Here is a 17,819-nt window from a genome sequence, read left to right as displayed (position 1 = left end):
CAAAAATACATACTCATCTCAGCACAGAGAAAAAGGCAACATTTACATTTACTACCAAATAATATGTAATATCTAATGAATTTAACGTACATTGGAGTTCTTGAAAATGATGGGATATGCTTGGTACTCTTGTCCTAGTATCCACATTTGCAATCTTTGTACAACTTTTTAGTATTTTCCACTTTAAAATGAAGTTGTTAAAACTTTAAAATGTCTGTTTAGTAGTCCCTATGTGTAGCAGACAGCACAATTTAATTTTGAAGTGACATTAAGTGAAGGCCAAGTATGGTAATCCATACTCGGAATTTGTCCTCTGCATTTAACCCTTCCAAGTTAGTGCACACACATTAGGAGCAGTGAGTAGTGAAGACACACACACACTGCAAAGTGTGGAGACACACACAACCGGAGCAGTGGGCAGCCATTCACTGCGGCTCCCGGGGAGCGATTTGAGGTTATGTGGCTTGCTCAAGGGCACCTCAGTCATTTCCTGCCAGTACTGAGAATCGTAATTTAATCTAATTAAGTGATTAAAAGCAGTTGCAAACATTCACAAAAATACACATACTCATCTTAGCACAGAGAACAAAAAGGCAACACTTTACATTTACTACCAAATAACATGTAATATCTTATGAATTTAATGTACATTGGAGTTCTTGAAAATGATGGGATATACTTGGTTCTCTTGTGTGGCATTAGAGATAGTTGGGCATGGTTCATTATTAAAGACGTTATGAAATCGCAGGACTTTTCCTTCCTGTGTTGCTGTATTTCCTATTAAAACAGGAACTTTGACTGAATTCAAATAATACTACCATTATACTCATACTATGTCTGCCATTTAACGATATTGCAGAAATCAATTCTGCAATCTGAATTCAGTCAAACTTCCTGTTTCAATGGAAAATACAGCAACACAGGAAAGAAAAGTCCTGTGATTTCAGGACGTCTTTAATAATGTGTTATGTATATAACATGAAAGACTCGTCTTGTCAATGCCCAGACCTGTTCGGAACTCACTCACAGACACAAAAAGCTGCAACAAACTATTTGTTTATTTGCATGGTTTTGTTTTTTAACAGCATGTTCTATAAAAATATGTATTCAGATAGAAAAAGAAATGTAGAGTCTGAACTGATGACATAAATGCTTGACATCTTCAAAATCCCCTGCATATGCACCACACTGTGATTATAAAAAGATTGTGGAGAGTAATAGAGTGGCTCACAGTTAGAGATAATATATGCTTATAAATGCAAAAAACATTTAAAAGGAAGACACGAAAAGTAATAAAGGGCCGATTTAATCACACTTTTTCAAAAGGGAAGAGATTTTTCTGCTCTCCGCGTTTCTCTCGTTTAGTTACACGCCTAACAATCTTTTCCTCTTGTTCCTCTAGCCGGTTCTGCGGCCATGAACTAGCCAGAGAGGGTGGAGCTTTCTGATCCCTGCCCTCTTCCTCCTCATCGGAGGACAGTCCTTCAGCCAAGCCTTCTTTCTCTTGCATAAGCTCCGTCCTCGATACGAGCCCCTGTTGCCCATAGCGACGCTTCAGCCTCTCTTTTATCAACAGGCCTTTGACCAGCAGGGTCCAGTTAGCCACTACACGCTTCTCACGTTTCTGTTAAAAGATTTGAACAGTCATGTCAACATAATATTTACAAAACACAAATTTTTCACATTAAAATCAAAAGAACTATTTCTGAATCCTAGCTAAAATGTTGTTTTTTTTAGATGTTGGGTACATTTTTTGTAACACTAGAAAAAGACCAAGAAATCAACACACCTCTTCATCTTTCTTCTGCTGGATATCTTGCTCATTTTCCCAGGCTGCTTTCAGGATTTCTTGGTGTTCTTCACAGACAATATAGCCATCGTTACTGAAACACATTGATCCAGTCAAATTACAGATTGTACAGAAAGCATGCATACATTTATATTTATTACATGTTTCATACAGACAGAAAGGTATACACATTATATTCTTATTCTTTTACCATGTATGAAATGAATGCAACAAGAACTGCCCATTTCTTACAGGTGTGTCCTAACCAGGTGTGAAACATTTCCACACTGAATGTGAAACTGCTGTGAAACATACACAATCACCGCTAATCAGTGCTGCGTTCCAATTCACCTACTGTGTGTCCCAAATCGTAGTATGTTAAAATGAGTATTGCAAAGGTAACCAGATATCCATGCACACTCTAATATTGCCCATAATCATTGCAAACAGTACAGCATGTGTTTTTGGTTAAATGGCTGAAATTAAATGTCTGTGGTGAACACAAGCTCAAGATACTTTCAGGTTTTGTTCTACGACATAAAATACATCAATATTACCCCACTCGCGATTTTTTTAAACTGTTATGCGCCTTGAAAAAGGCGGTTGCTAACAAGTGGCTAAATAGGACTACAGAGGCTGTCGAGGAGATTAAATGCCATCACGCTGAACAGGTAAACTCTCATAACACATACAATTGTGCTCTTACAAATTATTCTAACTCAAACTTTCTTGGAAAATGTTTTTATTTAAAAACTGAAAGAGTTGTCGGAAGCTTAGTGATGGCGACGTTGAAGTTGTGGGACCGTCGTGCCGTTCGTTTATAGCCTTTAGCTTTTTACTTCTGGCGACTGCATTTAGGCTTCAAAATTCATAGAAGTTGAATTATCTTTATGGACAGTATCATAAACTTATGTTGATCACAGATCTTGTCTTTTGCGATAATCCAAAAGCCTATTTAAAAATCCTATTGGGTTGAGGGAACCAGTGTGATGCTAACTGCCGGTTGGCCTATAGTTACATTATACCTGCACCACTTGTAGTGTAAATCAAATAAACTGAAATGTGACATGCATATATGAAGACCTTAACTGTGACAAGACGATTGTTGGGCCATTTTACGATGACAGGATGCACGCAACTATGCAACACCAAGGTCTGTGAAAGATGCAATAAAGATGTGGTAGTATATCCCAAAACTTGCCTACTCTTCTGCTACACATTCAAAAAGTATGTACTGTTTCTTCACAAAAAGAGTACATATTTTTAGGGTATAGCTTAAGTAAGCTAATTGTAATGTGATGCATGAGTTTGAACCTATCACATTTCACAGTGGGTGGGGCTACACAGTATGAATCTGCATAAACAGAAACCAAGCGAGTGACAAAATGTCCACATGTCCTGTCACTCAGTTGTGGCTGGATAGGACAAAACATTTATCGCTTTTATCGTATTGCACCTGGTTAGGACATGTTAAACACACAAAAACACACAAACTTACACTGCATGTGCAAATCCACAATGGTAATCAAAACCCGTCACTGCTGTAGCACAGTCTATGTTCAGTTTCCGAGCCACTCTGTGCAGATTTGGCAAATGCAGGTGAACACATCCTACTGGTAACATGCACGACTTAAACATGTACACATTCCCGAACTCATTACGTGGTACCTGAAACACACAAATTCAGATTAGGACTCCAGCAAAGAACAGATCAGTATATCTCATGCTCTTAATGTTCTTAAATTTTATTTAAAAAATGAAATAATTCAAACCCACTTTGCCATCAACTGCGATCGGAGGCTGGTACTCTTCAGTTTGCCAGACTCCAAAAAGAGCCAGATCTTTGACACCTTTCTGCTCGGACATCATCCTGGCCTTACGAGAACGATTGGAAAAACCAACCACCATCTGACAGACAGCACTTAATATTAAAAACAAGTAATGGCATATTTATTGTACAAAGGTTAAATACGTATGAAAAAACATGTTGAATCATGATCAAAACAGACCTTGTATGGCTCTTCTCCTAGTCGAACTGTTCGTGCTTCTTTCAACCAGGTATCTCTAGAATGGAGCGTCTGCACACAGTCTCTGAAAATAAATAAACACCATTAACAAATGGCCTGCATTTCTATTTGTTCTAATGTCTCAGATGTGGGAAACTATCTAAATATGTCCACTAAAATGGAAAAGAATGTATCCATAGATTTAGATCACCTTCGCCATCATCTGATGCTCACTTAAAGTGTTGTTGTTGTTGTTGTTAACTAAAACTATTAAAAATAGTTTTTGGTCATTAAAATAAAGCTGAAAGAAAATGGAAAATAAATATCTGATGAAAAACAAACAAATGATAAAATATTAAAACTTAAACTAAAATTTAATTGAAAACTAAAATATTAAATGGAAAATAAAAATAAGACAATTCAAAATATGAATACATCTGTAATATTGTATAAATACTAAAATAACACTGACTTAATCTTAAAAAATACTAGAAAGATATTATAATAACTGTTAAATATAATCTTTAGTAAAAATCAAAATGAATATCCATTATTTTGCATTCATTATAGTGTTGTGATGCCCAAATTCACGTGTAGCATTTAAAATGTTTGATTTTAGATTTTAGGTTTTTGTTTGAATTTATTTAGAAAACAGTATAGAGTTTCAGTATCGAATCAAAGTCCCTTTCAATGAAAGTCATTTCAATCTGCGGCCATATTTGAAACGCCTGTGGGCAGCTATTTTGGGCATCCAAGACCAAGGCTACTTCTGAAATCATATACTTCCCTACTATACACTAGGCAAAAAACAGTATGTGACAAAAGAAGTATGCCTGAATTCACAGTACTCATTAAAAGTAGGCAAAAAGTACCCGGATGACCTACTATTCCCAGTGTCCATACGATGGACACTTTACTATCCCATGAGGCCAAGGGAGAGGATTTGTGAATGGCAGTGAAGCAACGTAACTGACTTTGGTAGGTCACATGATAATGACAACATGGCGAATGTAGTACGTCCTGATTACATTCATACTATATAGAACATACTTTTTTTAGTGAAGTAATAACTTATTCAAAATAAGTACCTATTCAAGAGAGTATGCAATTTTGGATGCAGCCCAAGTCCTATCTACTTGAATGGGGAAATCCTGAAATCCCAAAAACTGCTTGTCGAACTCGCATTTAAATAACATTTAAAATCAGCAACAAAATCTGACATAAATAGTCCCATAGATGTTGTTTTTTATGCTCAAATATTGTTAAAAGAGCTTTTTTTCAGGCTTGACCATCCAACCAGAGCTTCGAACGGCAGCTGCAGTGGTGCAATGACTTTACCAATTGAAACCATTTATTTAGAAGGCGGGACTTATTCAGCCATATTGCACGTTGCATTTTCCCCCATTCATAAGCAATATGGTTAATATCATCAGGTTAATATCTTTGGTTTAAACAGATATTTGGTTCAATATCTTTGGTTAATACTGGTTATTTGTAATAACATCAAAAAAAGTGTGGTTTATCTGTATTAATATATATTTTATAATTCAAACAGTATGCCTTGTTCTAAAGCAGATTTACGAAAGGAATATTCATCCATCTTTCATATCGTACATCACAATGTTGTGATACCTACATTCACTTGTAATACACAAAATATAGGGGGTTTACCGTGAATAAACTGGTTCTCCTCTGCAGTACCCCAGGACAGCGGCTGTAGAGGGGTAGAGGGCCTCGTATTTAAGCAGGTGCCTCTTAAGCGCGTACAGTGGATGGTTCTTAAATTCTGCGATGGATGTCGGCAACGGCTTGTTGAGTAACTTAGCCTGCATCTGATGATGAGGAGCACAGGTGAATCTTAATGCACGTCACATGTGATGTAGGCAAGTTAGTGTGTGAACACTACCGTACAAAAGTTTGGGGTTGGTAAGATTTTGAAGAAGTCTCTTATGCTCACCCAGGCTGCATTTATTTGATCAAAAATACAGTAAAACAGTAATATTATGAAATATTATTACAATTTAAAAATAGCAGTTTTCTATTTGAGTATACAGTATTTTAAAATATAATTTATTGATGGCAAAGCTGAATTTTTAGCATCATCACTCCAGTCTTCAGTGTCAAATAATCCTTCAGAAATCATTCGAATATGCCGATTTGCTGCTCAAGAAACATCTCTTATTATTATCCGTTGAAAACAGTTGTGTTGCTTAATTTTTGTATTTTTTTTTTTTGGAAACTGCGATACATTTTTCAGGATTTTTTGATAATAAGAAAGTTCAAAAGAACAGCATTTATTTGCAATAGACATCTTTTGTAACATTATAATTGTCTTTACTTTCACTTTTGATCAATTTAATGAGTCCTTACTGAATAAAACTATTAATAAAATAACAAAAACTTACTGACCCCAAGCTTTTGATCACAAGTGTAAGTGAGAGTGCAAACGTACCTCCTGATCCTCCTTCTGTCCTCGTTCGGTATCTGGAGACTTGTAGAGCTCCATAGTCTCTTCCCACCATTCGGAGTCGACGCGCCGTCGCCGTGATGATGTCAGCCACGTGGGGTCATACCTGCTGCTAAGATCTTTCAGGTAGCCCTTGTCATCCACGGCCACCACATAAGTGATCGGTTGAGTCGCCTGATCGGAGCAGAGCTGAGGTTGGCCGACTCCTTGATCCACATCAACACACACCCACCTCCCGGTGCTTTCCAAATAAACCTCCAACCACTCATCTGCCCCTTTCCCCTCTTTTCTTTTACGTCTTTGTTTCTTTCTCTCTTTCTCCTCCTCCTCATCTTCCTCCTCTTCCTCTTCACTTCTCTCCTCCTGTTTGACCTTGCTCGATCTCCGAGGAGCCCCACCTTTGCCTTTCAACTTTGACTTTCTGCATACTTTAATGGGCCCGTCAGAGTCTTCACTGTCATCCTCATTGGTTGGCTTAAACTCCTCTTCACTCTGTTCCTCCTCCTCGCTGCTGGCTTCTTTGTATGACACTTTTGAAGCTACACTTCTTCTTCTGCTGTTTTTGGGTTTCAGGCCCACTGCTGCCTCTTTCTCTCCTCCATCCTCTTTCTTTTTCTTTCTCTTTCCACCTCTTTCCTCTTTTACTGCAGCAGTCGCTGATGATGGGCGTTTGGATCCAGGGGATATTTTAGGCTTCGGGGAGGGTTTCTCTGATTGATCTTTCTCTGGAGAGCTCTTGGTAGGTGTGGTCTTGTTCTAAAAGCAAGAAAAAAAATGTTCAGTCCATCAAAAAACAAAGAAAGAATTTTCACAAGCAAAAGAAACAGTGAGAATCCCCCTCAAAAAACAGTAGCACCTCACTGCAGTACACGAGAACCAGGGGGCAGAGTTGGGTCCAGATCCAGGGGGTGGAGATTGATAGGTTTAGGGGTGGGTTTAGGGATCAGGGGGTGGAGATGGGTAGGTTTAGGTATATGTAAGGTGGGAGGAGTTGGATCTGGATCCAACCCCGCCTCCTGGATATTATGTTCTGCAGTGAGGACCATCTCCAAAAAAATCACCTTGGTAGCAGGTGGTGGCTTCAGAGGAAGAGGTTGTAAAGACAGCACCAAGCGACAGAAGAGTCGCAATGACCGCAGGACCAATAAGAACAGCTGCAGAAAGTGACATCACAGGTCAGAACCAAACTCAGCTAAACATCTGCTAAAGATTCTTTTAAAGGATTTTAAACTTTTATTCAGCAAAAATATAGAGCAGCACAACTGTTTTCAACATTGATAAATGATAATAATAAGAAATATTTCTTGAGCTTAAAATCAGCATATAAGAATGATTTCTGAAAGATCATGTGACTGAAGACCGGAGTAAACATTCAGAGGATTAAATGATGAGCATAAGAGACTTCTTTCAAAAACATTAAAAAATTCTGACCAACCCCAAACTTTTGAACAGTAATGTTTAATCTTATTAAGATACCAGTTACATTACTTATATACATGATTTATGCATAATTCATCCACTATGAGGTCAAGGAAAGTAAGATCTCTCTCACATAGGTCATCTCCTCATGGTCCCTTGCAGATAAACAGCCCATTCGTTTTTCCAGCACCGTCCTCAACTCCACTCCCTTCTCCTCAGGTAAGGCGGGGTTTATTGTAAACGTCACTTGAAACCTGGGAGGGGGGGGTCACACCACAAAAATGATTCATTTACATAAAACACAATCGGAGATGATCAATCCAATATTTGCATACAGCATAGGAATTTGTGTCTTTTCCAGAGGCACATTTTCCTGGCTAAATGTAAATTGTCTATATCAAATCAGAGAACAATCTGATTATTTAAGGGCCTGTTTACACCTAGTTACTTCAAATGTTTTTACTGACTGGATAGCTATCTGATTTGTTAAAAGGGTGCCATTTACATTTGGCCACATAGGCCAACAGATATGAGCAGCGTTTTATCTATCATCAGCTAATTTCAAGATTAAAGACCACAACAGGAGAGCGGCATCAGCACTGGTAAGATCCTTTAGTCTCACTACTTTTAATGCAGATGATTATGTGTTAAGCATCTGCAACTTACTTTTGGTTTCATTTGCAGCAGTTTGCATGTTGGCATGCTGAAAAGATACTCAGCTACTCATCTGCAGCGATGCGTGTTGCTGTAGTGCTGTCATTTCTGGCTATAACGCTCTCACGTGTTTATTTTTTAACATTTTGAGTAAAATTTACATATGTGGCTTCAACAACCAGATGCATTACACTTGTCCAGTTTCGCCTGGAATGCATCTCAAACCACCTCTAACGGTTTGAGTGATCAGATTTATATCAGTCTCAAAAGCATTTTGGAAGGCATTTACATATCATGTTTTCATGATTGGATAGCTATCCGATCAGAGAAAACACATTAAGTGCCCAGGTGTAAACAGGCACTAAGACGCATTAAAGGGATTGTCCAACCCAAAAAGGAAAATTCTGTCATCTTACACTCATATAGCTCTAAACCTGTATGACTTTTTCTACTTTGGAGACATTTCTCAAATATGTTCAACAAAAGAAAGAAAGTCATACAAGTTTGGAGTTAAATGAGGGCGAGTAAATGATGATATTTTAATTTTGAGGTGGAATATGCCTTTAAGTGACCGAGTGTAAAACTCCCTCAAGAAGGCAAATCAGGCTTACCATTTGAGAAGCCCCTCCAGGAAGCCAGTGTTTATGCGTTTTATAGCAACTGTGGTAAAGTGGGCAGGCAGTAGTGACAACGCAATAGCCAACAGGTCAGGCTCACAGACGAGTCTGTTTCGAAACAAACCACCAGCCAATAGGCAAAGCAAATGAACCTGTTAGACAGAGTAAATAAGAAATCAAATCATATACCAATACAATACAAGTAAAAAAGCCAAAATAATAATAAAATGAGTTCATATTGTACATTACTACTGCTTTTTTTGCTATAAACATATTATATTATATTGTATATAGGGATGACGATTTAACACGTTAATTAAATGAATTACTAATGGAAAAATAATTAATTTAACGCATTTAATGCACCCGCCCCCTCCTCAGACCTATGTAGTTCATCTTACATTTCACATGGTTGATTGGTGATAAACATGATGCAGGGCAACAACTCACTGTGTGATGTAGCCTATAGAATGCAGAATGCCCCTAAAATTCTAAATATCAGGGCAAAAATGCCCCTGTATGAGTTTTTGTCTCATCTATAGGCCTATATATGATATAAGTATTAGTTAAGCAACATCAATGTCACATGAGAAATGAGCGCAATATCACACGAGTGCTGTTTTTACCCCCGTATATATATTGATTTCACACAAAAGTTCAGTGAATAATAATGTTGTGATATATTTTACATGCAATATAGTCCGTTTTACTCACTTTGAAAAAAAATAACTGAACCTGTTTCTGAATATTGATCAATCACAAGCACGAAACTAGTAAATAAAATAATTTTATATACAATTTAATAACATATAGTTATATATATGAATGGGTTGTTTGTCAACTGAAGGCATGCCGTGGGAGTTTCCAGTGTTGACAGTTCCATAAAATAGCCTACTGGCAGCGCTGTAGTTTTGCTTTACTATGCTAAAAATATGAAAAATACAATACACAACTAAAACATATTATAAATACACAAGCCTGATTTTTGTTTTAATTGTCAGAAAATGATGATTTAAAAAAACACAATGATGCTTAGCTTACCTAATAATTTATGATTTAATAAATAAATTATTCAATAATAAAATAATTGTTTATATACAGTTTATTTATATGTAATGTAATTTTATTTCACCCCCTTTCCCTGCATTAACTTCCTATTTGGGGATAGTGTGCCCAAAAATGAAAATTCTGTATATTTACTCCCTCGTGTCATTTCAAACCTGTATGGCTTTCTTTCTTTTGCAGAACATATAAGAAGATATTTTGAAGAATGTTGGTAACCAAACTGTTTTGGTCAGTAAATTCATCTAAATACCAATTCAGTTGAAGCTTCTGAAAAAAATCATGGCTGTTGTAGCTTAAAAATGAATGTTGATTCAAATAAAATATTTTTATTTGTAATGTCTATTTGATGCTTTTCTCATTTAACACAATAATGACTTTATGATCTTTTGGGTGTAATTTGCTTGACAGCCCTTAATTATATTATTCAAAAAAGCGGGATCAGTATGATTTTTTTCTGAAAGAAATTAATACTTCTGAAGGATCATGTGACAATGAAGACTAGAGGAATGGCTGACAGCTTTGCCATCACAGTAATATATTATATTTTAAAATCTATTTTAATTTAATTTTTACAATGTTTCACAATATTACTATTTTACTGATAGTATTTTACTACTTTAGCTCGACCCTCCCTCCTCCTCATCCCGTCCCCTCCCCCTTCCTTCCGTGCTTCCTTTTCCCTCTTCTTTGCTATTTGTTCATCGGAACGTCGTCTCTTTGGTCATTTGTCGGCCATATCAAAATAACGTTTGGTCATGTGTCGGCCATATCAAAATTCTAACGTCAGGACATCTCTCCTCTAGCTAACTTCCCTCTTCATGCTTCTCTCTCCTCCACTCCCCACACCCCCCTTCATGTGCACACACACTTACCCCCCAACCTCCACCCCCAAATCATTCTTGTCGGTTATTGCCTGGAACACTGTTTGTTATGTTTCGAGGTCCAGGCTGGGCCAGTTTGTTTTTGTTGCCGTTTATGGAGCCTGGGCTGTCTACAGAGACCGCGTTTTTTTACAGCGTGTTCAGGGGACAGGCAGCTAGCGGATAGTGAGGAGATGTTTGCTGTATGTGACAAAAAATGTTTCAGCCTAAAAAACGTGTGACATCGCTTAGAGCACCTTTAAAGGGTGGCGTTGGATGTTCGCTAACAGTATACGACTGCTCCCGTATTTGAACTTCTTTTTACCCCAAAACGAATGAAAAAAAGAACTTCGCTGTGAGTATATCAGGGCCTCAAGGCTTTCAAACATGTTAGTATGTGTATGTTTAGTTAAAAAACAAACAAAAAAAACCCAGACATAAACACACACATACCTTGTGGGTATCCACCAGCAGCTCCTTGTTAAATCGTTTTATCGTTCGACGCAGATAAGTTTCAAACTCTGCTTTCCTTTTCTCCCTGGAAACAGTTGTCATGGTGTTACAATTTTCCTTTTAATCTTTCTAACCATCACAGCTCCTTTTGATTGCAACTATCTTGTGGACATTTACCACACTAAAGAATTTCATCACTTAGCAATCTGACACTTATTAAATCTCTCTCTCTCTCTCTCTCACACACACATACTCACTTCCTCTGCCTCTTGCGAGCCATGTCTGGAGTCTCGATCTCAATCTCCACAGGTTTTGACAGTTCTGCTAGTTCTGTCGAGTCCACAGGACCCAGCGGTTCTGCCATCTCTGTGAAAGCACAGTTAAAAACAGGGTAACATCAGTGTGTATGAGTGCTGAAAAACACACCAGCTTAGAACACTTACTTAATGATATTGCAATGCATAAACATATACAGTCTAAACAAATATCAATAATTCACAGAATGAGACTATGTACCTTCCACTTCCTCCCAGTCCTCCTCATCGTCACTCTCTTCTTCTTCTTTCACTTGTTTTGATGGGCTCATCTCCTCACTGTTGTCACTCATGTCCTCTGGCTCTTCAGTTTTAACTTCGCTGTCCTGGAAGTACTTGCTTGTCCTCTCGTCAGAGGCATCTTTGACCTTTTTGGACACACGGGACGTCACCCTGGAGTTTTTGCGGTTGTTTTTGTCCACAATACCATTTTCTGAAACAGACAAGCAGAACAAAGATGTACTAGAGAGCAGAAAACATTTATTACCTCATCAGTCAATGCTGGACATACCTGATTGACATTTCAGTCTCCATTTTATTACTTAAATGTGTATTTTAGTCTAAAATGTTGTTGTTTTATACAGAATCCTATATACTGTCTAAATAAAACGTCTGAAGATCCCTGGGTCAGAGTATTAAAGGGATAGTCCACCCAAAAATGAAGATTCGGTCATCACTTACTCAACCTCAAGTTGTTCCAACCATGTTTGAGTTTCTTTGTTCTGTTGAACACAAACAAAGATATTTTAAAGAATATTGGTAATCAAACAGTTGTCAGTAGCCACTGACTTCCATTGTAGGAAAAAAATACTATGGAAGTCAACTGCCTGGTTACAAACATTCTTTAAAATATCTTCTTTTGGGTTGAATAGAAGAAATAAACTCATACATGTTTGGAACAACATAAGGGTGAGTAAATGATGACAGAATTTTCATTTTTGGGTGGACTATCCCTTTAAAATTGACCCTAAAGCACCCAAAACACACATGATCCCAAATATGTACGCTAGACACGCCCACACTCATTTATTGATGACATTCGTTCAATGAACTGACAAGAAGAAGGGCTTAATTTGAAATGCATCCGTTAAAAACAAGCACCGCAAGAGAAGTCGAGCGAGAGTGACTGCACACCTGCATACTGCAGCTGTCTGCATCAACCGTGCACTAAATTCAAACTATTACTGTTCATTCATATTCATATTATTCTAAGTCTGAGCATCAGAGAGACAAAGTACATTTTTATGGTACCTTTGTTTTTTGGGGTTTTGGATGCCGGTTTTTTCTTTGCAATCTGCTTCGGTTTCTTTGTGTCCGTTTTCTGCTGTGTCTCTTTTCTCTTTGCCATTTGCTGTTTCTGTGAGATCGCGGACTGTTTCAGGACAAATTAACTCTGATGCATTCAGAGAAAGAGTGATAGACTTGCATTACACGTCAACGTCTTGTGTAATGTAACCTGAAGACCACTGTTACCCAACACAATCCCTTCCCCACCTTTCATAACACCGAAAGCATGCACTTTGCTTGCAGGAGATCCGAATAAACGTCACATCCGCCTCTTACTAACGTTGTATAATTGCAATGTGGTGATTTAAACGCTAGGAGGGGATGTTGCACAGACTTCTTTTATTGTTATCAAGGTGTTAAAAGGTTAGTTCACCCAAAAATGAAGGTTCAGTCATCATTTACTCACCCTCAAGTTGGTCCAAACCTGTATGAATTTCTTTCGTTTCTTTCTTTTATTTCTGCTGAACACAAAATAAGATATTTTGAAGAATGTCGGTAACCAAACAGTTGATGGACCCCATTGATTGCACAGTATTTTTTTCCATACTATGGAAGACAATATTCAAAATATCTTCTTTTGTGTTCAGCAGAAGAAAGAAATTCATACAGGTTTGGAACAACTTGAGGGATTTTCATTATGGGGGGAACCATCCCTTTAATCAGCATAGCATAAATATCTAGCTTGATAATGATTATTTATATGGTCCTGACCATATCAAACCACTAGGATAGTGTTTTTTAACAACACAATCCCATTTTATGTTTTATAGATCAATAAATGAACACACATAGACAACTGTACAGTTATTATTTTATTATTTGAAGGTATTCCATTAAGCTTGGGAAAATTTGAGCTGTGATAAACAATAATCAGTGAGTGCTGTTAAACACAGGTATCATAGAGATGATCATATTTATGATGCGGTGTGATATTAGCTTGCCATAGAACAGACAAGAAGTGTTAATTGTATGCAATTCTGTTTATTTATATTCAAAATGGCTGCAGTTTGTATTATATAGGACATTAACCTCATTCAGTCAAGTTCATTAACATTTGGGCCTGACTTTGTGTGTGTGTGTGTGTGTGTGTGTGTGTGTGTGTGTGTACCTGATGCAAATGAACAGCTGTTTTAGCATCACTTGGCAGCAGATGTCCAGCCAGTGTGTGTGTGTGTGTGAGAGAGAGAGAGAGAGAGAGAGAGAGAGAGAGAGAGAGAGAGAGAGAGAGAGAGAGAGAGAGAGAGAGAGAGAGAGACTTCAGAGAACCGTCTGTGTGCTTGATTGGCAGAGCAGAATCAGATATTCTCCCTGCAGCCAGCCAGACTCAATGGGCATCTGTGCCGGGACCGATGCCAGGACAGGTGTATGTGTGTCACATGATTGGCATAGAAAGAGTAGTGTTTGGCACCAAGTCTCTATGACGACACAGTCCCCCAGCCCTGCATGGCTTCCATCCCTATATGAGTCCTGAGCACTCTCAGATAGGAATAAAAAGCCATACGGGGCAAAGAGCAACGAGAGAGATCTCTTTCAAACATTTACACACAATAATTCCATCTAATCTTTATCCCAGCACACAGAAAACGTGATTCCTTAGTTTTATGGTGTAGCGCGACATCCAGTGGACATGTCCGGTATTACAAGTTTGCCGTGCTCTTGTCTTATCGCACTGCAATAGTCGTCACCACTACCGTTGTGACCATTACAGGACAATCTTTCCGATATAACATTGACAAAAATAACGTCATATCCCTAAACTTAAAAAAAATAGCGCTAGATTTTACACGCTGCAGCTAAAATGTCAACGCCAAAGTGTGAGAAGAAACCGCATTTTTTTGTGAATAAAATGCACATTCCCCTTACTGTAGCAAAACCGATGCATTTTAAGGTCGATGACATCAGTAGACACATTTTTATTACACGGATCACCGGCACATGCACCTGTTGTCCAGCCATTGCGGTGTCTGAGAGTAAAAACGTGAAAGCGAGTATTTTCTCTCCATCCGTGCACGCGCAACAGGAGGAGTACAAACCGACGAGAGTCTCTGCATTAAAAAAAACTTGTAAAATAGATTAAATACAAGACAGGTTAAGCAAAACCACACATCGTGGTGAAGGTCGAGCAATGTTCTCCAGCGGCTGACTTACAGTTCGGTGCGTAAAAACTAGCAGCGCAAATCGCCACCCGTCATACATGACATTAGGATGACCAACACACATGATGATGAAACGACTGGAAACGTCCGTGTGACATCCTTGCAACATTCCAGTTCACTACATACTGGTAGGCTAAATTAACATTTATTCATGAGTTTTTTGTTACAATAAATTTTTCCTAATTAAATATTATTACTGAAACTAATCGACTTTAGATGTAATTAATAAAAAATTACTAGCAAGACTAAAATTCTACTAGTAATAACTGGGATAGACACTATTGTCTCATAGGCAATAGGCTGCTAATGGTGTATTATTATAAAAACTAGAATAGGAATAGAACTAGAACCATTAGTTGGAATACTAGTTGGAAAAGAATAGTTGATATATGAACCACAGCTCCTCATAGGTTTCAATTACAAATGACAATGGAATAGTACTTGTCACTATTTGGATAATGACTAATACCAAAGGAGTAGCCTAATTACTACAGAGACCAATTTAATAGATTATAGCATCGGAATATGAAGGCTACTGTAGCCTATAATGAAATGTGGAATTGGTCGTATTTAATAGGCTACTGACTTTTATGGATTCCTAGTAGGCTACAATTTTTTTTTTATTCTATTTTTTTATCAACAATATAAAAATAAAAACTAGTTACGGCATGAATGTTAAAATTGCGTGCCATACTATACCTTCTTTTCTGTTTTAACAGTTCGACGTAGACTCATTTGACACGAGTTTTGCCCTGTAAGAGATAAGTGAGTCAGACAGAGATAGACAGAATAGCCCTTGATCGATAATATCAGTGACCGGATGAGAGGAGCCATGGCGCAGCAGTCTGACAGGAGAGAGATGATGAACGGCGAAAGTCTGTCCGGCTGCTCCAGACTCCGGAGGGGAGAAGTCTGCGATATGGCAGCGGCTGAGGTGAAAAGTTAGCGGAACGGCATTCCTCATTCCAAAGCATGGATCGGAACACGTCCTCCCGACCCAAATGCCCGTGTTTCCAGCTCCAGTGCCTCATTCGGATGATCATGAATAGGTATCGGTATTAGCGACTGTGAGCCAGCAGGTGGATGTCGCCTCGCCCAATCAGAGTCCCGGTTTCACGGGGCACAGCAGCGTCAGTCAGTCAGTCAGCCGGTCGGAGTTTGAGCAGCGTTGTGCAGATGTGCGCTCCACCATTCACTCTCGCGCAGACAGAGGCGAGGGGGCCGCCGCGAGGAGGGGTGGGGGAGCGGACAAACCCCCTCCCCTGTAGCCCGGACGACCAATGGCAGGCGAGCAGCGAGAACAGAAAGGACATCATACCTGAGCACGAGACCAACCTCCGTGTGCGCGCGGGGGATTTTCCCCCCTCATCTGTTAGAGAAGCGCGCGTTAATAAAGGGCTGCGGCCGCTGAATAGGGCCTTTTTTAACCCTCTTTTCAAATACCGCCAGAAAGCAGTTTCTTTCTGCCTCTAATAGTACAGGAGAGACATTGGGAGTGTGAGCAGTAAAATATGTGTGTGTATGTGTGTGTGGCTACTCTTCCTTAATCTTGCCCCTTCATTCTATGAACACCTCAACAGGACATCCTGCACTTGCTCTGTCTCTCTTCCTCCCTCTTTGCTCTCTCCAATCTATGTGTGTGTGGTTCCCCTTTTTATACTCGGTCTGGCATGTTGGTTGTCCTAACAACACTGTAGTGTAGACTCAGACCCTTGAGACAAAAGACAGCTCCAAGTGTCTAGTGAGAGAAGAAGAAAAAAACCTTCCACAGCCATTTGGAGGGTTGACTGCCCCCCTTCTTTTCTCTAGCACATTCCACAGTGTTTCCTCGCGCCCTCTCTCCTCTTGCCCCTCCACTGCTGTCTCCCCTGAGCCAAGCGGGGCACATCACGGTGGAACAGAGAGGGAGAGGGATGGAAAGATGGGGTCGAAGGCATTTTTTGGAGGCAGAGGGTTTCTTTTCTTCAGGCGATGGCCTAGCCATTCGAGGCAAATGTCAAATGATGTCACTGACTCTTCTTCCATCGGCTGCATGTTGTTTTTGTTGTTTTGCATTGTGCCTGTAGAAAAAAATAATTATGTTGGCACATAGGCAGGAAGAGGCTGCCTTGTAATTCTACTGCCAATTGGGATAAACCTGATGCTTTTTTGAAGTGAGTGGTCTTGTGGTCTTCGAGGGCACACAAAACCTGCGCTTTCGTGCCAGACTAAAAAATAAATCAGAGAAAAGTAAAACAAGGTAACATGCATCTTCCTAGCATTGGGAATTTTATGAATCCTAAGGAACTATAACTTTTAAATTTAATTGAATTTATTTAGTATATTATTTATATGACCAATTAACTTTTTTTTTTTGAATTAGGCTATTAGATAGCCTATGTTTTATGTGGTCTATATAATGTTTGAATGAAGTAAACTCTAGAATCTTTGCATATTCAGGGGAAAAAATTATGTCATTCTTACCATTTCTTTCTTCTGCAGAACGCAAAAGAAGATATAGAATGTTGGTAACCAAAACAGTTTTGGTGCCCATTGACTTCCACTGTACAATATACTCCATAAGAAAGGAAAGTCATACAGGTTTGAAACAACATGAGTGTGAGTAAATGACAGAATTTTCAATTTGAACTATCCCTTTTCCTATAATCACCACACAAGAAAAAAAAAACACAAAATTGTGGCAACAAAAATAACAACAGCATAAATAAAGTCTACAAACAGCGAAAAATAAT

General features: G+C 38.6%; 1 protein-coding gene across 1 annotated transcript; it reads right to left on the bottom strand.

The window, feature by feature from the left end:
- Positions 1-934: 934 nt before the first annotated feature.
- On the bottom strand, positions 935-13,189 carry xpc (xeroderma pigmentosum, complementation group C). Its single transcript, XM_079897512.1, has 14 exons — positions 12,896-13,189; positions 11,847-12,077; positions 11,588-11,696; positions 11,331-11,415; positions 8,947-9,104; positions 7,815-7,935; positions 7,324-7,416; positions 6,248-7,018; positions 5,467-5,627; positions 3,799-3,880; positions 3,566-3,697; positions 3,288-3,457; positions 1,790-1,883; positions 935-1,624 (listed from the first exon to the last, which is right to left on the bottom strand). Exons 1-14 carry the CDS (start codon positions 12,990-12,992, stop codon positions 1,310-1,312), a joined length of 2,619 nt encoding a protein of 872 aa, XP_079753638.1. The 5' UTR covers positions 12,993-13,189; the 3' UTR covers positions 935-1,309.
- Positions 13,190-17,819: the final 4,630 nt, after the last annotated feature.

Source organism: Squalius cephalus (assembly GCF_949319135.1).
Source record: "Squalius cephalus genome assembly, chromosome: 16".
NCBI lineage: Eukaryota > Metazoa > Chordata > Actinopteri > Cypriniformes > Leuciscidae > Squalius > Squalius cephalus.
The sequence above is the reverse complement of the archived record's forward strand: the minus strand, read 5'-3'. Positions and strand labels throughout refer to the sequence as shown.